Source organism: Thalassophryne amazonica, chromosome 17, assembly GCF_902500255.1.
Source record: "Thalassophryne amazonica chromosome 17, fThaAma1.1, whole genome shotgun sequence".
Classification (NCBI taxonomy): Eukaryota; Metazoa; Chordata; class Actinopteri; order Batrachoidiformes; family Batrachoididae; genus Thalassophryne; species Thalassophryne amazonica.
This window is the reverse complement of record NC_047119.1, coordinates 14,518,007-14,539,274: the sequence shown is the minus strand read 5'-3', so window position 1 is coordinate 14,539,274 and position 21,268 is coordinate 14,518,007. Positions and strand designations below refer to the sequence as shown.

The following is a 21,268-nucleotide window of genomic DNA, read 5'->3' as shown; positions in this document are numbered from 1 at the left end:
TAAGGACGGCCCACGGCGCCTGATGGCGATCTGCGCTTCGAGGCGGCAGCGTCTCGCTGTTTCAAGTTGAAAACTTCCACATTTCAGGCTCTGTTGACCCAGTAAGTCGTCAGAGAACAGAGAACTTTCAGAAGAAGTCGGCATGAGGAGTTTATTCGGACATTCCATTGTTAACAGACATTTTGTAATGAAAGAACGTGCGGGCAGAGTCGCATGCCGGGCCGGACCGACCGCGGGGGGTCGCGACAGGAAAAACACCTCCGTTGGAAACCTTAACGGGCAAGTTGGAACATGCCCAAGCTGTTAAACAATTTCTTGTTGAAAGCCATCAAAGGCCGCCTGAATTTTACAAATGGTTTTCAACACGGAGGTGTTTTTCCTGTCGCGGTGCACACAGATTCACCGAGTCGTCACGGAAACAACTCGGCGAATTTGCGCACACGTCTTTCATTAAAAAATGTCCTTAAACAGTGGAATGTCCGCATAAAGTCCTCATGCCGGCCTCTTCTGAATCTTGTCTGTTCTCTCACGACATCCTGGGTCAACAGAGCCTTAAATTAGGATGTTTTTAGGTCGAAACAGGCCGACGACGGCGCCTGGAAGCGCTGCATGACGTCCCACTCCATGGGAAGTCCTTACAGCGACAGAAACACCCCATAATCTCTCATCAGCCGTTAAACTTTTCACCGAAAACCAGCTGAATTTCTCGAATAGTGTCCACTCGGATATTCCTCACAGGTCCAGAAAAAAGTTTGATAAAGCAACGCGCGCCGTCTCGAGCAGCGTGTGAAACAAAGGAATTCAGCCGAGAGGGCGGGACCACATCTCACTCAAGGCCTGCCCACAGGGAAATGACGTCACCGACACGCGTGGAAAAAACTCACGCATGCGCACGAGGGTTCAAGCATGATTGGTGTAATCGTATGTCATTCAAATCCATATAGTTTTTTTTTTATATAAAACTGCCAGTTAGTTTTATAAGATACCTCGTATTTAGATGTTGATTTGTGTGTGCATACTTGTCTGAGAATAATAGGGCAGCGCAGTCTTGTTTGAACCCTGCGTGATATCGCGGGATTTGACCACTCACGGGGACAGCTGCTTCCATTGCACAATATGTACACAGCATAACTTCACAAGGGAAAATGGTGTACTGTTTTGTTTTCGGCTGCAATCATCGAAGCAGTCTGTTTTTTTTTTGGTTTTTTTTCCTGGTTCCCAATGGAGAAGCAAAGTCCAAGCAAGTGGGAGACGTCGTGTTAGCCTGCACAGCTAGCTAGAGTAGCTGTGTTCTCTCGCCTACACAACCGCCTCGACACGTTTGAGCTCCGGGTCATAAACAGACCGCACCACATGTCCACTTTCCACCACATTTTCACTTTGTTTGCATGTAATTTGCTCAAAAACTCAGAGAAAGTGCTGTGTTTCTGTCCTCGGAAGTAGAAAAATTGCGTCATATGCGTCATAGTTTACCCCTTTAGCGCCCGCCCTCAAACGAGACTGCGCTGCCCAGTTATTTGTGTGCTTGCCTGATTGTCATGACTGAAGCTTTGTGATGGGTAAAACTTTTAGTAATGTTATTAATATGCTATTTTTGTTTATCTCTCTCTGTAGTCCTCCACCAGCTCTGCCCCCTAAGAAACGGCAGTCAGCCCCTTCGCCTACACGGGTGGCAGTAGTTGCCCCAATGAGCCGTGGCTCCAGCTTGCCCTGCACTGTTCACAGACAGGTAACATCAACTCATAGTGACGTAGTTAAATTTGGGTAAAAGTGTCATTTACACTTACTAGATGAAACTTGCTTGGAAATGAATCTGTCAGTAAGTTCGGCAAGTAAAAATAGTTTATTTGTGTCTGCGTGTGCCTGTGCATTGACAGGAATATGAGCAGGAATTCCTGCAGAGGCGTTTCTCTGGTGGGAGCCAGTCATACGGCGGTGACTCTCCACGCCTGTCTCCATGCAGTAGCATGGAGAAACTGAGCAAGTCAGATGAACAGCTGTCCTCCATGGAACAGGACAGCGGTCAGTGCTCTCGTAATACCAGCTGTGAGACACTTGGTAAGACTTCAAAGACAAATTTTAATTGCTTATTTTCTGGGTCTTGCACATATATCATAATATTTTCCTGAATATGAATAGGCATGTCCTAGATTATAAGTGAAATTTTGGGTCAGGAATTAAAAGTATAGGGCCACCAAAAAATTTAGTTTCTACTGAAATCCAAGCATTATAATGTCTGTTTATTTTAGAAATGTCTTGTAATACAGCTCATTTTAAGGAAGAGAATATTTTCTCTTCTTTTTAACACTATTTGCAGGAGGGTGTGCATTTGCACATGCATGAGCTTTTGAAAAGACCAGATGTCACATTTGACCATGGGTGATGTGTGCACACGTAGCGTGCACGTTGACATCCATGAGATGTCTTGTAAATTATTTCAGAGGTATTATCTGGTTATAATAATGGTGTTTTTAGTTTTAGAAGTGTTTATTTCTTGTTAGCTTTATATAATATATGAGAAACAAATTAGATTTACAGTGGGGTAAAAAAGTATTTAGTCAGTCCCTGATTGTGCAAGTTCTCCTACTTAGAAAGATGAGAGAGGTCTGTAATTTTCATCATAGGTACACTTCAACTATGAGAGACACGATGAGAAAAAAAAAAATCCAGAAAATCACATTGTAGGATTTAAAAAAAAAATTATTTGTAAATTAGAGTGGAAAATAAGTATTTGGTCAATAACAAAAGGTCAACTCAGTACTTTGTAGCATAATCTTTGTTGGCAATGACAGAGGTCAAACATTTCCTGTAAGTCTTCACCGGGTTTGCACACACTGTAGCTGGTATTTTGGCCCATTCCTCCATGCGGATCTCCTCTAGAGCAGTGATGATTTGGGGCTGTCGCTGGGCAACATGGACTTTCATCTCCCTCAACAAATTTTCTATGGGGTTGAGGTCTGGTGACTGGCTTGGCCACTCCAGACCTTGAAATGCTTTTTACGGAGCCATTCCTTCGTTGGCCAGGTGGTGTGTTTGGGATCATTGTCATGCTGGAAGACCTAGCCACGTTGGATCTTTAATGCTCTCACTGAAGGAAGGTGGTCTTGGCTTAAAATCTCATGATACATGGCCCCGTTCATTCTTCCCTTAACACGGATCAGTCGTCCTGTTCCCTTTGCAGAAAAACAGCCCCAAAGCATGATGTTTCCACCCCCATACTTCACAGTAGATATGGTGTTCTTGGAATGCAACTCAGCATTCTTCTTCCTCCAAACATGACGAGTTGAGTTTTTACCAACATGTTCTATTTTGGTTTCATCTGACCACATGATATTCTCCCAATCCTCTTCTGGATCATCCATATGCTCTCTGGCAAACTTCAGATGGGCCTGGACATATACTGGCTTAAGCAGGGGGACACGCCTGGCACTGCAGGATTTGAGTCCCTCTGTGCGTAGTGTGTAACCTGTTAACTTTGGTCCCAGCTCTATGCAGCTCATTCATCAGGTCCCTCCGTATAGTTCTGGGATTTTTGTTCACTGTTCTCATGATCATTTTGATCCCACTGGATGAGATCTTGCGTGGAGCCCCAGATCAAGGGAGATTATCAATGGTCTTGTATGTCTTCCATTTTCTTACAATTGCTCCCACAGTTGATTTATTCACACCAACCTGCGTGACTATTGTAGACTCACTCTTCCCAGTCTGGTGCAGGGCTACAATTTTCTTCCTGGTGTCCTTCGGCAGCTCATTGGTCTTGGCCACGGTTGAGTTTGGAGTCTGACTGTTTGAGGCTATGGACAGGTGTCTTTTATACAGATAATGAGTTCAAACAGATGCCATTAATGCAGGTAACAGGTGGAGGACAGAAGAGCCTCTTAAAGAAGTTGTTACAGGTCTGTGAGAGCCAGAAATTTTGCTTGTTTATTATTGACCAAATACTTATTTTCCATCATAATTTACAAATAAATTCTTTAAAAATCCTACAATGTGATTTTCTTGATTTTTTTTTTTTTTTCTTTCTCATTTTGTCTCTCATAATTGAAGTGTACCTATGTTGAAGATTACAGACCTCTCTTCTAAGACCTTCTAAGTAGGAGAACTTGCACAATCAGGGACTGACTAAATACTTTTTTACCCCACTGTACACAGAAATGCAGAGGTTTTGGAGCATTTTCCCCCCATGTTGGATTAGCAGCCAGAGAGAGACCCAAACAGTGACATCACGGTGACTCTCTACTTTGATTGGCTATCACCATGCCCTTCCCAGAATCCCTCACACAAGACTGAGGAAGCCCCCACGTGATCTGTGATGTCACTGTCCTGGACTGTATTGGTCTCAACTGTCGCTGCCGTAACCAGTTCAAGGTCATCTGTTCTTTTGCAAATTTACCCTTAAGGGGAACTTTTTATTAATTTTTTTCTAGACAGCTTGAATTTTGGTTTTATTGGTAATGTCGTATTATGAAGCCCTTATTTAAATGTTTATAAATAAAATTATAGCGGTGTCATAGAAAATCCTTTTCATGCCTGAAATCTTCAAAAGCTTAGTGGCCCTACTAGTAGACATAAGCTCGATCAAAGAATTTTTTAACATGCAGACCTGTGTATTTATTAATTTAGATAAAGCTATTGCCAGGCTATAATCCAAATCCTTATGGCATTTTTCACATTCCACTGTGTTGGTTTTGCTGTACCAGGTGGGACCAAGATTTGGAGCATAAAGTTCTCCCTTCTGTTATGCAGCTAATCATAGAATTTTACGATCAAGGCCCCAGCCACAAATGTTAGTCCAACCTGGTACAGCAAAACCAACACAGTGTAATGTGAAATAGCATTCGGATTTGGATTATGGGTTGGCAATTAGCTTCATCTGCATTAATAAATGGCCTTCTGGTATGCAGCGAATCATTCATTCATTCATTTTCTAGACTAAGCTTATTCCAATTAACGGCCACGGGAGGGTAAAGCCAGAGCCTATTCCAACATTCATTGGGCAAAAGGCGGTGTACACCCTGGACAGGCTTCCAGTCTATTTGCAGGACCACATATAGACGGACAAACACAACCACACACACCTACAGTCAATTTAGTTTCCAATTCACCTAACCTGCGTGACTTTGGAAGTGGAAGGAAGTCAGAGCACCTGGAGAGAACCCATGTGAACACCGGGAAAACATGCAAACTCAACACAGAAAGGTGCAGATCTGGAAACAAATCCGTGACCTTCTTGCTGTGAGGCAACAGTGCTAACCACTTCACCATCATGCCACCTGTGCAGCTAATCAGAGAATTTTAAAACATGAAAACCAGTCGATGAAAAACCTGAATTACAACAAATTGTGACATTTGTGAAAGACTTCGCCACATATCTTAAGACGTTGCACACATGTTCATCAGCAGACGATGCTGATCTGACACAACCTGGGGAATGAAGCCAGAAACGGCCACACAAGGTCACTCTGAACTGCTCGGCCATTTTTCTTACATTCCAGGATGATGCTCCAGGGTGGCCAAGTGCCGTAAGGCATTCCAAGTTGTAACTCTAGCACAAGCAGAGACCTAGAAATAAGTTTCACTTCCAGTTCCTGCTTCTACTTGACCATGAAATTTGAGTTGCATACTCTATAGGTTTCATACGACTTAAGTGCGAACATTGTTTTGGCCAATTTGCGGCCCCAACTTCACTCATGTTATGAATGTACTAAAGTTTGCCTACTTATTGTATTAGCTTATGTCACTTATTACAGATTTGCTAAAGCATCAACAGTTAAGTTTACAGTTTGACTGTATGATGATGGAAATATAATTGCTATTCCGTCTTTATCTTTTCAGACAACCCAGAAAGTCGCGACCCGGATTATGACTTCCTCCATGAGGACTTATCAGCTGGGGATAATCTGCTGCCAGTTCCAGTAGGAGGATGTCTGAGCCCCCTGCCGGAGTCTCACAGCGAGTCCTCTTCCCCCGTTCCCGGACAGTATTCTTCACATCCCCGTTTCACTGCTCCTCAACATCCACCAGGATATTGGACACCTCAGCCTAATCAAACCAATCCCTTACATTCATTGCGCATTAGTGCACCCCCTGCCCTTCCACAGAAAAAGCGACGTAGCACTCAAACACCACCATTTCCTGACGGAGGGTCAAGGGTGCTATATGAGCGCTACCCCTCCCAATATGACAACTTGTCAGAAGAAGAGCTGCATCCGACGCCACCATTCCCCCTATTTACACCAATCTCGCCCATGCCCCAGACTAATGGGGGCGTGTACGTTTCCCAGTACATGTCCGGTGAGAATGCAGATGTCCCAGCCAGTCCACCGCCTCTACCAGAAAAGAAAAGTAGACACAGTAAGTGATTGAAGGAGAGGAATGTGTGTAAAATGAGGGAGCAGTAGGGGGCTAGGCAAAGGATTTTTTTTTTTTTCTTTAGGTAGGATGAGTGGTTAGAGGCAACAAAAATGAAGAACAAAGAGACTAATGAAAGGGAAAATGGGATGACGCTGATTTAGGAACTGATAGTGGAATGCTGGCTGAACCTTGTACTCAGTTCACTGAATCATGGCTTCTATCAAGGAAATATTCCACTGTGAGTACAAGCAGGAAATGAATACCAAGATGTGCTACAATGGGTCCGACCCGAGGGGCACAGGGGGTAATATTTGGTCATCTGCTACGCTGCTTCCTTTCATGCTACTGTATTATGTCAGCTGAAGCTACCTGTTTGTGTCCTTGAACAAGACACTTCAGCCACGTTGTCCTGTGCTGTAAATGGGCACTAACCTCAGCTGGGGAAATAACCTACGATGAATTGGGATCCCATCCGTGGACATCCGTGATGGGCCTCAGGGCCTGTAGGGGAATGACTTTGTCTGCTGATTCAATATTGGGAATGAGTCCTGGGAGAAAAAGAACTTAAAAAAGTCAAATTGCCACCCATTTTAAGAATTTCACTTGATGAAATGAAATGGCTTTTTGATTTTGCCTATAACTCAACACTGTCCTGTAAATGGCATGTCTGGGCTATACCAAACTGGAACTAGAGTGAAATGTGAAATATAACCATGGATTTGTTTATTTCCCATGTTTGACCGATTTAGCACCTTAATGACAGATATATAATACTTTTGACATCAGTCAGCATATGCTGTTCCTGTCAGTGATGCCAACAATCGGACTGCAGTCTTCTGCAGGAGCTTGGAGTTGGAATTTCAAGTCATGTTAGATTTCTGGCTTATATCTCATCCACATCAACACACATAATTGTCTTGCCTCTTGGCTGCTAACCAAGCTACTGTATGACTCACTTTTTTTAACCATTGGAAAGTACACGTCTAACACAGTTAACAACATGGCTAATTAGATACCAAGTATAGTGAAGCTGCAGTTCAGCACATCTTATAAACATACCTCTAGATGTCAAATGCTGCCTCGCCTCTGTTTGTGAGTACTGGTCTGCTTATGTCAAGTCTTGGAGAATCTTTCAGCTAAGATGTCAAACAAACATAGACACCAACATGTACAGTAGTGTTCAGAATAATAGTAGTGCTATGTGACTAAAAAGATTAATCCAGGTTTTGAATATATTTCTTATTGTTACATGGGAAACAAGGTAACAGTAGATTCTCACAAATCCAACAAGACCAAGCATTCATGATATGCACACTCTTAAGGCTTTGAAATTGGGCTATTAGTAAAAAAAAAAAAAGGCGCATGTTTTAAGTCCAGTTTTTGAAACAGAAGATTTTATTTTATTTTATTTTATTTTGGAAGTAAAAGCACATTAAAAGAGAAAAAGAGATTAAATAGCATAAAGCAGCATTACTGTGAAACAGTGGCTCAATAATCTCTCCTCAGATCATCATGCCAATCATTCAGTTCTCCACAGGCAGGAGTTTCTGCACATGCTTTCTTTGTATGCAGGACTTTTCAGGTGAGTAAATCTCCAGAACCTCTTCAGAGATTCCCCAAAGAGACAAGGAAAGCAACTATGGAGAGTTTGAGGTTTTTTTTTTTAATATTTAGAGTTTTTAACTGTTTTATGGCCAGAAACAAACTGAAAAATCAGAACAAATACAATAAGGTCGTCCCAACCCTATCATGGGATGCTCATACCCTAATGACTTGTTGTTACATTGTGTGCATCAACTCTGTAGAAGGAGTATTTTGTGATGATGATGATAAGAGTAAGTACACATGACATGGTGTGATTCTGCTGCTCTCATTATTAAGATAAAATGTCTCCTGGTGTAGTTTGAGCAGCAAAAATAATGTGGATTGATTGTTGAAATAAAATTGCAGGGGGAGATAATGGCAAAATCAGTGGGAATCGGGAGCTGCAGTCAGTCAAAAGGAAACTTTTGAAGCCATGTTTTTAGATTGTGTGTTTGCCCATTACCATGTTTAACGCTAATCCTGACAAACTGTGATGGTTTTGTAATAAATCTGTCTCTCCCCTTCAGTCTTGCAGTACATGCAGTTTGTGGAAGACTACTCCGAGCCGCAGCCCTCCGTGTTCTACCAGATGCCACAGAGCGAGAGCATCTATGAGCAGCGCAATAAGCGCTTTCAGGAGGTTTACGGCTTCAATGACTCCTTCAGCAGCACTGACTCAGTCCATGAGCCTCTACAGCCCCCAGCCTTGCCCCCAAAACAAAGGCAGCTGGTAAGAAAGCTGTTCCCTTCGCACAAGTGTGATAAATGACAGAAAATGTGAAAAAAAAACCACAAGCTAATTACTATTACATCACACTGTATTTTGCAAAGTAGTGAGGTTAGTATTGATCAGAAGTAAATTAAGGTGTTGTGAGAGTCGATAGAAATAAATTGCTGAATTAAATAATGGGAACTGTGTAAGGAACTGTGCAGCATAAATTCCTGAGATTCCTGGAGAAGCTCGCCTCCCTCAATTTAACCCAGAACAGAGATACCATCTTTGATAGTACCATATATCCAATAGTGTACATAGAATTGTGCAACAGACTGCTGTTAAGATGTTAACTGGCCACAGTGCAATTTCATTGTTGTAATGGACAGTTACGAACAATATAAACATCCCTCTGGGGCCTAGCTTGGTGCTGATCCCCGTTTTGTCTTGCTTTATACTGGCTGTAAAGAGTGAAGAGTGCCGATTGCATTCTTGTGCTTACATACATTCTAGTGGTGATGCTCATCAATTTTCTCGAGCCTCCTCTTATCTTGTTATCTCCCTCACCTGTTCAGCCCCCCTCTTCTAACGTCCTTTGCTGTTTTTGTAACTGAGCTGATATCTTCTTGTGTGGAACTGTTTGGTCACTACCAAAAGATAAGAAGAGCATTTATCAGCCTCGTATCAGATTCAGCCCACTTATCTTAATCTGGGTCAGTGTCTAGGTTAATTGCGACAACCATCACACTGAGAAATAAAGATTGATAGTCAGCTTTCCCATAGAATGGGGGGGGGGGGGCACACTGTGACAAGAACGGATCATCTAATCATCTCACCCACAGATCAACACAGGTATATTTGGAAACAAGTCAAGTACGAGTGGAGCTGCAGAATCATCATAGTTTTTACAGTAGAATAAGTTGGTATTTTTACAGAATGGAATCCTACAAATGGATTTGGCCTGTTAACTCAGAGGTTAGACCTCATTGAAATACTCTACCTGGTCTAAAGCTTTGGAATAATTTTACAGAAGAAAGATGACACAGTTGTAAACTGGAAATAGATGACATTGTTCTCCACAACATAACTATGGGCATTGCAGCATACAATAGAAAATACAGTTGTCGGAAACAATTTAATTTCAGTTCAATTTAATCAGTTTATAAAGTGCCAGATTACAACAAAAGCCGTCTCAAGGCACCTCACACAGAACAATTCAACATAAAAATAAAAAAAAATATATAAAAATAAAAATCTAATACATAATTAAAAACAGAAGTACAAGAATAAAACAGATAAAAAATAAAAACTATTCATCAGAAAGAGAATAAAAATAAGTTTTAAGTCTTGACTTAAAAATGTCCACAGACTCCGACTACTTCACGGTCGCAGGAAGACCGTTCCACAGAGCGGGTGCATGATAAGAAAAAGCTCTTTGACCCGCTGACTTCTTCTTCACCCTTGGAACACAGAGAAGTCCCGCGTCCTGCGACCACAAAGCGCAGGCCGGCACGTAGGGTTCCACCAGACTGGCCAGATTTAGTGCCAGTCCATGAACAAAATTATAAGCCAATAACAAAACCTTAAAATCTGCTCTCACAGAGACAGGGAGCCAGTGTAAAGATGGGTGTGATATATTCAAATCTTCTGCTTCATGTCAAACGTCTGGCAGAAATTTGTGTATCTCAGGGTAAGTGGTCCATCTTTAATTTTTTTACAATTTTAAGTAATCAGTTTTTGCAATAGAAATTTTTAAAAATAGCAAAAATAAATAAAGCTGCCAGCACACCTTTTGTGCAACTTTACCAGTGGCCAACAAGGGTGTATCAAACGCATGAAAATCGAACAAGCGCAATAAAAGTTTGCATGTTTTTATTAGGGTTTGCCATAGTCAATAATCTCGCCCTCTCACTGCATCTTCCTCTGGCATTTTGACTACCTGTATGTCCTACCTCACAACATTCATAAACCTGCTCTCCTGTTCTCTTCCTGGCTAGTGTTTCCATACAGTAGTTATTGCCAAACATATATTGTGGTGCTTATAGCCCTCCCACCATCAGCTCAGTTTGTGTGTCAGGTTTTGCATACATCTATATTGATCACAAAGTTTGATGTAAAAAGTGGAATTACTGAGCTATAGCAGATGTAGTGAAATAAGCCACACCCACCTAACTATGGTAGGCAATTGTAACAAAACAGAGGAAAAAAAATCTATTAGTTAATTTTTGTTTGAATTGGTTCAAGTTATGGGTGGAACAATATACTAGCTCGATAATATGATAACATATCACGATATACCTATCACAATTTGATACATAATTATATTATATCGCTGTTCACACTAATTATATAAATAGTAATCTCTGGTAAACGTTAAACTTTAAGGAACAACATTATTCTGAAGTATAAATTGGAATCCTTGATGTTAATTATTCTGAAGTATAAATTGGGCACTGCAGTCTCGTTTGAGGGCCGGCGCTAAAGGGGTAAAATATTTCTCTACTTCCGGGGACAGAAACATGACACCTCTGAGTTTTGGGGCAAGTTACACGCAAACAAAGTGAAAATGCAAAGAAAAAGTGACGATGCGATGGAAAGTGGACATGCGTTGCAGTTTGTTTATGACCCGGAGCTCAGACGTGTCGAGGTGACTGTGCAGGCGAAAGAACACAGCTACTCTGGTTAGCTGTGTAGGCTAACACTTACCGACACGACCTCTCATATTTGCCTCGTCTTCCGTTCTCTACTGACAACCGAAAAAAACCTGCACTTTTCGCGAAAACAAAACAGTACACCATTTTCCCATGTGAAGTTATGCTGTGTATATATTGCACAACAGGAACAGCTGTCCCCACAAGTGGTCAAAACCCACGATATCACGCAGGGTTCAAACGAGACTGCGCTCTCCCATTGTAATGCTTGATGTTATGTGTTTCCTGTTTGTATATTTAAGAAGTCCTTTATGAATTTTCTGCAAGAGGTCATTATTTCTGCCATGCAGTAGCTGAGTTTTGATGGTATCATGATGCTCATTTAAAAAAACTACAAAATTCAATGCAGGCTCAACTATACAAATGTCACAATACACGAAATATTGTTCCACTTCTAGTTCAAGTACATGCAGCATTTGGTAAAGTTTGAGGAAAAATTGTCAGAGAAGTACCAAACAAAACAAATCTGTTTTTCTCAAAATTCAAAATGGCTTGAAAAATTTTCATGTTGAAATGAGTGTGGCCTTTGTGGATAGATGCAGAAGCACCAAAGGAATCCAGGAAAGAAACAATTTTGATTGCAAGACTCTCAATTCAGACGTTATTAGCAAAAAGGTGAACTTAGTTATTATAGTGCTACCATCAAGTCAATCAGTGTATTTTTTGGAATTTGAGCAGTAGTGGTGATTTTGGACCTATTTGCTAAGTTTGTATGCTGCTTTTGTGATTTCTTGGCACCAAATACTTTTGGGGTAGTAAAAGAAGAAGTAGAATCCATACAACTATAACACGAGTCCTTTGCACCAAGAACAATATTAGGAAGAAGAATCCTTATAATAGGGGACCCGAAAAAAAAAAATCTAATTCTGCAACATGATTTGTTCATTCATTTTCTATAGCTGTTTATTCCAGACAAGGGTTACCTGGGGGTGCCTGGAGCCTATCACAGCTGTCATACATTCACAGTCTCATTTACAGAGATGGCCAAGTTAAAGTTGCAACATGGTTCTAAAATAAATATAAATTTTTAACATAAGATAATTGATTGTATTTATACCTGCACCCTCATGTGACACAACTAAAGCATTACTTTTACAGCCAGATTGCTGTGGCTGGAGGTGGATTCAACAGTATTTTCAAATTATTAGATTTTTTTTTGGCGTTTAGTTAAATTGATGAGGAAGAATTGTATAGAATGGTACAGTGTTTTTTTTTTTATTGTTATTAATTTAGATCTTATTGCACAGATTTCTTTTCACATTTTACTTGAGTATAATTTATTTAAAAAAAAAACATTGTATAAAGAAGTGTGAATTATTAAAATAAAAATGAAAAATGCGTGTTTATTTGTCCAGGGGTACCCAAATGCTTGGTCAAAACTATAGACTTTGTTGTGGTGTGGAAGTTGACAAATGCTACTTTACACTTTCCCTTTTCTCTTTTGTCCTCTTTCTACCACCATGAAAGTATTTGGAGCCATGTGCCCAGCTTTTATTTCAGCCATTTTTCTGTGTAGGCGTGTAGTCAGACTGCACTCATCTCTGCTCCTGCTGCAAGACCTAATCTGCCCTCATGTTTTGGACTTGATGAGCTACTTGCCCAGTGGAATAAGCCTGTTTGCCTCCTCGATAAATCCGTGTTCCAGGCTTACATGCTTTGAGGATTTTGTGTAGCTTTGCAAAGAAAAAAAACTAATTTCAGCTCTGATGTGGACAAGAAAAAGGGTGAAAGAAACCCCAGTAGAGTAGGTCATATTGGCTCCGTTTAGAATATAATATTTCTGTTGTTTCTAAAGCCCTTCAAGCTCAGGGAATTAAAAAAAAGATTATTGGAAAATAACACAGGATATGGTATTATTTCAGAACTGGTCAGAATTATTGCCACCCTGTAGTTAAAAATATGTTCACAAATAAATGCAAACGAACCAGTTTTTGTATAATCAGACATTTATTAACAAAATGTCAAAAGTTATTGAACAAGAATTGCAAAAGAAAATATTTCCAAATAGTCAAATAAAAAAAAAAAAATACAGGCATAGCATGTACATATGACAGTTATTAGCACATACTGATGAATTTACAGCAGCTCATCACTTTCACAGTTAATTTTCTTTCCACAAGCCAGGGCATTGATGCATGAACATTCATTTACATCAGTCAGCAATAAATACAAACAGCAGTGTAAGGAATTGATAGTTCTCATAAATGGAGTGACCATGCAAGAAGGAGAAGCCACAGAGACAACTCTGAAGGAGTTATGGGCTTCAGTGAATGTGATTGGGGAAATTGTGCATAGTAGAACTTTTGTTTGTTGCATCACAGGTTATGCAGCTTCGTGGTGGACTTAGTATTATTATTATTATTAACACATGAGAACTGGTCAAGTCTAGGCTCGCATCTCGCATGTGCCTTCTGGCTCATGTAAGCTGATATTTCACAACTTTAATAGAAAAAAAAAATCAATTTACTGTCCCTGAAACTTTTTTTTTATTCAAAACCTACTATGTAACATTTATAAATAATGTATAAATTGACTGGTCATATTTAAATATTCTTTTTATTAGTTATCTCTTTATACACTCAACAAAAATATAAACGCAACACTTTTGGTTTTGCTCCCATTTTGTATGAGATGAACTCAAAGATCTAAAACTTTTTCCACATACACAATATCACCATTTCTCTCAAATATTGTTCACAAACCAGTCTAAATCTGTGATAGTGAGCACTTCTCCTTTGCTGAGATAATCCATCCCACCTCACAGTTGTGCCATATCAAGATGCTGATTAGACACCATGATTAGTGCACAGGTGTGCCTTAGACTGCCCACAATAAAAGGCCACTCTGAAAGGTGCAGTTTTATCACACAGCACAATGCCACAGATGTCGCAAGATTTGAGGGAGAGTGCAATTGGCATGCTGACAGCAGGAATGTCAACCAGAGCTATTGCTCGTGTATTGAATGTTCATTTCTCTACCATAAGCCGTCTCCAAAGGCGTTTCAGAGAATTTGGCAGTACATCCAACCAGCCTCACAACCGCAGACCACGTGTAACCTCACCAGCCCAGGACCTCCACATACAGCATGTTCCACCTCCAAGATCGTCTGAGACCAGTCACTCGGACAGCTGCTGGAACAATCGGTTTGCATAACCAAAGAATTTCTGCACAAACTGTCAGAAACCGTCTCAGGGAAGCTCATCTGCATGCTCGTCGTCCTCATCGGGGTCTCGACCTGACTCCAGTTTGTCGTCGTAACCGACTTGAGTGGGCAAATGCTCACATTCGCTTGTGTTTGGCACGTTGGAGAGGCGTTCTCTTCACGGATGATGCGAAGGAGATGTGTTGCACTGCATGAGGCAAATGGTGGTGACACCAGTTACTGACTGGTATCCCCCCCCCAATAAAACAAAACTGCACCTTTCAGAGTGGCCTTTTATTGTGGGCAGTCTAAGGCACACCTGTGCACTAATCATGGTGTCTAATCAGCATCTTGATATGGCACACCTGTGAGGTGGGATGGATTATCTCAGCAAAGGAGAAGTGCTCACTATCACAGATTTAGACTGGTTTGTGAACAATATTTGAGGGAAATGATGATATTGTGTATGTGGAAAAAGTTTTAGATCTTTGAGTTCATCTCATACAAAATGGGAGCAAAACCAAAAGTGTTGCGTTTATATTTTGTTGAGTATATGTACATCTGAAGTTGCATCAGAAAAGGCCATCTGGCCTAAAACTTACGGCAAATCAACATCTGGATCCATATTAGATCTGATGTGGCAACTCCAAGCTAAACAGGAGCACCTACACGAACTACACCTAATTTTTTAGAAAATAAACCACTATAATTCTTTTAGGTGGTCTTCTGCAATTTAGAAGACCACAATTTACAGTCATTTTTCTAAGTCCTCATTGCCTGCTGTCTTTCTGTTGTCATGTACCAGGCGGTGCACTTTCAAAGAAATCAGTATTTTTGTTGCTAAAATATTTTCCTTTTAATTTGAAAATGAGGCTTGTAATATAATGCAAAAAAATCACAATATCATTAAAAATATAGCATGTTTAAAGCTTTGACATAGTACTGTATTTCATGAATTATGTGTAAATATACAAAAATACAGTGATTGTGTGTTAGCTAACTGTAAACTGGAGCTTGGTAGTGCTACCACTGGCTGCCTCATTTAAGGAAGCCATATTTTATTGAAAGTATTTTTTTTATACTGAGTGCCAATGCACAATAAAGCCCTGGCAATAATTATGGAATCACCGGCCTCGGAGGATGTTCATTCAGTTGTTTAATTTTGTAGAAAAAAAGCAGATCACAGACATGACACAAAACTAAAGTCATTTCAAATGGCAACTTTCTGGCTTTAAGAAACACTATACGAAATCAAGAAAAAAAAATTGTGGCAGTCAGTAACGGTTACTTTTTTAGACCAAGCAGAGGGAAAAAAATATGGAATCACTCAATTCTGAGGAATAAATTATGGATTCACCCTGTAAATTTTCATCCCCAAAACTAACACCTGCATCAAATCAGATCTGCTCGTTAGTCTGCATCTAAAAAGGAGTGATCACACCTTGGAGAGCTGTTGCACTAAGTGGACTAACATGAATCATGGCTCCAATACGAGAGATGTCAATTGAAACAAAGGAGAGGATTATCAAACTCTTCAAAGAGGGTAAATTATCACGCAATGTTGCAAAAGTGTTGGTTGTTCACAGTCAGCTGTGTCTAAACTCTGGACCAAATACAAACAACATGGGAAGGTTGTTAAAGGCAAACATACTGGTAGACCAAGGAAGACATCAAAGCGTCAAGACAGAAAACTTAAAGCAATATGTCTCAAAAATCGAAAATGCACAACAAAACAAATGAGGAACGAATGGGAGGAAATGAGTCAACGTCTGTGACCGAACTGTAAGAAACCGCCTAAAGGAAATGGGATTTACATACAGAAAAGCTAAGCGAAAGCCATCATTAACACCTAAACAGAAAAAAACAAGGTTACAATGGGCTAAGGAAAAGCAGTCGTGGACTGTGGATGACTGGATGAAAGTCATATTCAGTGATGAATCTCAAATCTGCATTGGGCAAGGTGATGATGCTGGAACCTTTGTTTGGTGCTGTTCCAATGAGATTTATGAAGATGACTGCCTGAAGAGAACATGTAAATTTCCACAGTCATTGATGATATGGGGCTGCATGTCAGGTAAAGGCACTGGGGAGATGGCTGTGATTACATCATCAATAAATGCACAAGTTTACGTTGATATTTTGGACACTTTTCTTATCCCATCAATTGAAAGGATGTTTGGGGATGATGAAATCATTTTTCAAGATGATAATGCATCTTGCCATAGATGCCAAAAAGACACATAGGGTCAATGTCATGGCCTGCAAATAGTCCGGATCTTAATCCAATTGAAAATCTTTGGTGGAAGTTGAAGAAAATGGTCCATGACAAGGCTCCAACCTGCAAAGCTGATCTGGCAACAGATGTGATTTGATGCAGGTGTTAGTTTTGGGGATGGAAATTTACAGGGTGATTCCATAATTTATTCCTCAGAATTGAGTGAGTCCATATTTTTTTCCCTCTGCTTGGTCTAAAAAAGTAACCGTTACTGACTGCCACAATTTTTTTTCCTGATTTCTTATAGTGTTTCTTAAAGCCAGAAAGTTGCCATTTGAAATGACTTTAGTTTTGTGTCATGTCTGTGATCTGCTTTTTTCTACAAAATTAAACAACTGAATGAACATCCTCCGAGGCCGGTGATTCCATAATTTTTGCCAGGGGTTGTAGATCAAAATGTTATGGCACATGAAGCAGTCTGATCCCATTTTCTTCCTTCTTCCAGTATGGTCAGATTTGCCAAGAAACATTTCTTGGTCAATTGTTTATGTACTGCTCTAGTCTATAATATTCCATGAAAATTCAGTAAGGTATATCTTATATATTATATTCCAGTTCTAAGGTGAAACTATGCTAGTATACTAAGGTATATCTAAAAAGGAAGAGTAAAATAGAAGAGTAGAAAAGAGTACAGTAGAGCCACTTAGGTGCCTGGTCTTGAGAACCAGGGATTCCATGAATGAATTATTTCAGACATATTGATAAGTCATCTGTGGTATTTCCTCATGTCTGGAATAAACGGGCTTGAGCTGAACTACCAGGGCCACCTTCACCTTTCACGACTTTGACTTTATTCCTCGACTGCTGACCTTTGTTTAAAGTTGCTCTAATTAAGTCTTGCTTACTAGTATAATCAACTGTTCCCATTTTCTTCTTCCCACCTTAACATCTTGTCTTTCCACCTTCAACTCTCATTACTTGTTTCTTTTCTGACAATTCTTCTGGTTTCTTTCTTTCTCCTTTCTGTTTTCTTCTCAGGCCTCCCACTCTTCCTCCCCTTCTTCTTCCTCCTCTTCCTCCCTCTCCTGCCACCTCCAGCCGTCTGTAGCGGCCATGGAGGAGGCGGGCTCTGGGCTGGGCCTGAGCATATCCGTCTCTAATTCCTACCTGATTGGCCAAGCATCCTTGACTACACCCACGGTGAGTCCTCCCCACACATGTACCTCCACTCCAGCCTGGGTGCTGTGTGGTCCTGGACTGGTCCAGGAGCGGCTTGACCTGTGTGTGTTCCATTCGTGAAACAGTGTCATTCATTTCATTTCATTTTCATTTATCGCTGCCCTCAGGGTGGTGATGGGTTTGAAGTGTAATTTTGAATTTTGTCCATCTGCTGATCCATGTATGCTTTTTTTTTTTTAGCCTTTTTATATGGAATGACTCGTGTGTGCTTATTTGACTGTGTGGCCATGAATGTGTGCAGTTGCTTGTTTCTAACTGTGGTTCATAAACGATCATACCGTGTTGTCAAGACTCTGCGTGGAGCTTTTAATTCACCCTTTTGGACTTTGTAAAATTTTCAACCATTAACAGGTCCATATTAATGCAACACTTTGTAGAAGAGGTGGTTAAAAAAATGGATACAATATCAATTTTTTTATGACATGAAAATCTTATAAGTCCACAGTTGCTATAATTCAACTTCAGGCCTAGTTTAAAAATAATGAAGCCTAACTGCTGATTTGTATTGCATTTGTCATGAACAAGCCATTATTTTATTTAGCACCATCCAGATTTATCTGTGAGTTGTCTCTAGTCTCTTTGACAGGTACTGAAAATTTCATGGAAAAATTCTGCACGGTTCCAGAGATATGCATGAAATTTACCCCAAAAATAGCACTTTTTTCCAACAATTTTGTATGACATTGATATTTAGCATTATCATTTAAAGTTGAATGTTAAAGAAATAACCTTGTATTTTGACAGTTGGTTTGTTTGTGCTTCATACTGACACACAGTAATACATTTTTGTAAAGGTAGAAATGTCATTTCCTAGAAAAAACATGTTTCTAAAGCAAGGTAAAACTGTCGCAAGTGTAACGCTGAGAATAAGTCTTTGATTTATGTGTGTCAGAACCTTAGTTATATCTCTTACTCTGCTTCAATAGAATAATTATATTACTTGTTCAATAATACCAGGAACTAATGGACAGAATTTCTTTGTTTCAGGCTTCTGCAGACTAAAGAAGATACCTCCAACTGTTGTCGCAAGCGTTATGCTCTAGCACATTATAGTATATATGCACTGATAATTTCTAGCAATGACTGAACCGAGACCAATAGAAATATTGAAACTCATACCTTAAATGATAACATTTCACAAAAAAGACCACTTTTAAATTTTGATGGTTATGTCACACTTTGGCTTCATTATTTTTGAACTAGGCCTTCAGTTACTTATTGGTGAGGTAGAAAGGATGTAGAACCACCTTTATTCAGCAGAGTGAGCAATGCATTTGTTGTAGCCCTAATCTAAGTTTTACGTGACAGCATCTTCTTTACAAGCAGGCATGACAAAAAAATAACGATAGATTGCATCTGGGATTTCCTTGGACACCAAATTGAGCACAGAAGAATATGCATTTTAAGTAGAGTTTGGTAGAATGTGCAAGATGAAGAATGGAGCAACTTTTTATTTGTACCTGATAGAGCTGAGTTGCACCAGCTATTCAAGAGCCAAATGTGAGCTGGGTTGAGGGTTGGAAGAGACTGAGCACAGTGCAGAGTTGGCAAAGGGATGCAACACTGTGTCCTGTTGGTAAAAGGTAATCAGAGATATCAAGAACAGTTCACCTACCAGATGCACAGTGGCTGTTGCATCATGATGCTGATGCATTGTGATATGCTAGTTAAGTAGACAGTTTGTATGCAGTGATGGTTGTGAACAATGGCAATGTGTTGTGTATTTTTTTTGTAGATATGACTTTTGATATAGTCTTTGTTTCACTCAGCTTTTCCCATGGTGTAGTAGCAAACTAAACAACAAAAGCAAACTAAAATCACAATATATCATCATATCAAATGGCTAAACTTGTATAATCACACTTCTTAAAAACCTTGGTACATATGGAAGTTGCACGCAAGTGTATTGTATCAGGAGATAAGTGTACCATCCCAACCCTACTGTGGGGCCAAAGTCATTGTAGCGGACCCCTTACTGTGTGTAGCACTGGTGTTGTCAGGCTTTTTGTGAGGTTTGACTTGTAATGACCCAGCAGTATGTGCTAAGACACGGCATAGACTTGCTCAGGACATCTCCGGTGGAATGCAGCACCAGATGTTTCTCACTACACATTCCTTGCTCTCTTTTGTGCATCATCTTCCTCCTTGTCCTCCTCCTCATCATCATCGTCGTCGTCATCTTCATCCTGCTGCATCACTCACTGTCCACTTTATATGGCTTTGGTCTCTGTGGTCTTCACTACCATGAATCACACCAGCTCTTTCTCAAACGCACAAACTTCTTCACCTTCGCTTTGTCTGATCCAGTGGAATGTTTGCATTCCTCAACTCCTCAGGCAGGGCATGATATTTTGGGGGGGATGTCATGGGGGGAGGGAAGCCAAGCAAGGAAAGGAGCTTTGCATATGTTTGATTCAAAGAGATGGAAATACTCGTGCTTCTCTTTTTTTTTTCGTGTGGAAATGCCCCCATTTCTGTGTGTTTGCTACCACAAGTACAGATAGTATTTCCCAATTTTGACACCATTATTCCGACTGCTCTTAGGAAAGAAGGGAGTAACTGTGTGGCTTTAATTACCGGATGATTCTGCGAGTCTGTGCATGAACATGTGCACGTGTGCATGAGTTTGTGCATGCGTGTGCACTGTTTGAGTGATCGCCACTCAATGCTGGTATGCTGACACAGCGCTGGTATGTGCAGCATGTTAAAACAGGTTGCAAATCCCGCCCTGCTGACAGATGCCTCCTCAGACGCACACAGTTAATTGACGCATCTTTTGTCTCAGCTTATACAACGTCGGCGGTGATGCAGGATTGTCCATGTTTTTGTTGTTCTTGTTGACAACTTCCACTGTTATTTCAGCAGTTTTGTTGTTGTTGGCGGCACTGGTTGCAGCTTTGCTTTTTGGTATATGTATGTGTGCATTACATTTCATGTTCAGGCACATTGTTCCATTCAGGCTTTGATGAAGGTGTGGAGAATGAGATGACACTTGTTTTCTATCTACTCTTTCTTCATTTCTCTCTTCCCCGAGCCTTGTCTTTAATTTTTTCCTCCCCCCTGCCTTCCTGTTTTGTTTTGTTTTTGTTTATTCCCCCCTTCCCACCAATCACAGAGCTTGGACCAGGTTGTCTTGACTAATGCCACCATTCTGGATGGCAGCGGGGGTGGGCCCAACGGTTCCCTGGCTGGTTCGTTGGGCTGTGTGGCTATCTGTCTTCCTTCTGAGTCTTCTCTAACTGACTCTCTCCACACCTCAGCGGTGAGCTTACAAACGAGATGGAAAGACAAGTGAGGCACCATGGCACTGC

General features: G+C 40.5%; 1 protein-coding gene across 9 annotated transcripts in view; it reads left to right on the top strand.

Moving 5' to 3' along the window:
• The window catches only part of rapgef1b (Rap guanine nucleotide exchange factor (GEF) 1b), a 117,349-nt gene that overhangs the window by 66,473 nt on the left and 29,608 nt on the right, over window positions 1-21,268 (top strand). For 3 of the 9 annotated variants that reach the window (XM_034193087.1, XM_034193085.1, XM_034193083.1), the window contains 6 exons: window positions 1,615-1,729; window positions 1,875-2,058; window positions 5,836-6,354; window positions 8,466-8,668; window positions 17,757-17,918; window positions 21,073-21,219. In XM_034193087.1, the coding sequence (XP_034048978.1) occupies window positions 1,615-1,729; window positions 1,875-2,058; window positions 5,836-6,354; window positions 8,466-8,668; window positions 17,757-17,918; window positions 21,073-21,219 (1,330 nt within the window). The remainder of the gene's footprint in view (window positions 1-1,614; window positions 1,730-1,874; window positions 2,059-5,835; window positions 6,355-8,465; window positions 8,669-17,756; window positions 17,919-21,072; window positions 21,220-21,268) is intronic. The other 6 variants (XM_034193086.1, XM_034193084.1, XM_034193089.1 and 3 more) reach the window with 4 other exon arrangements.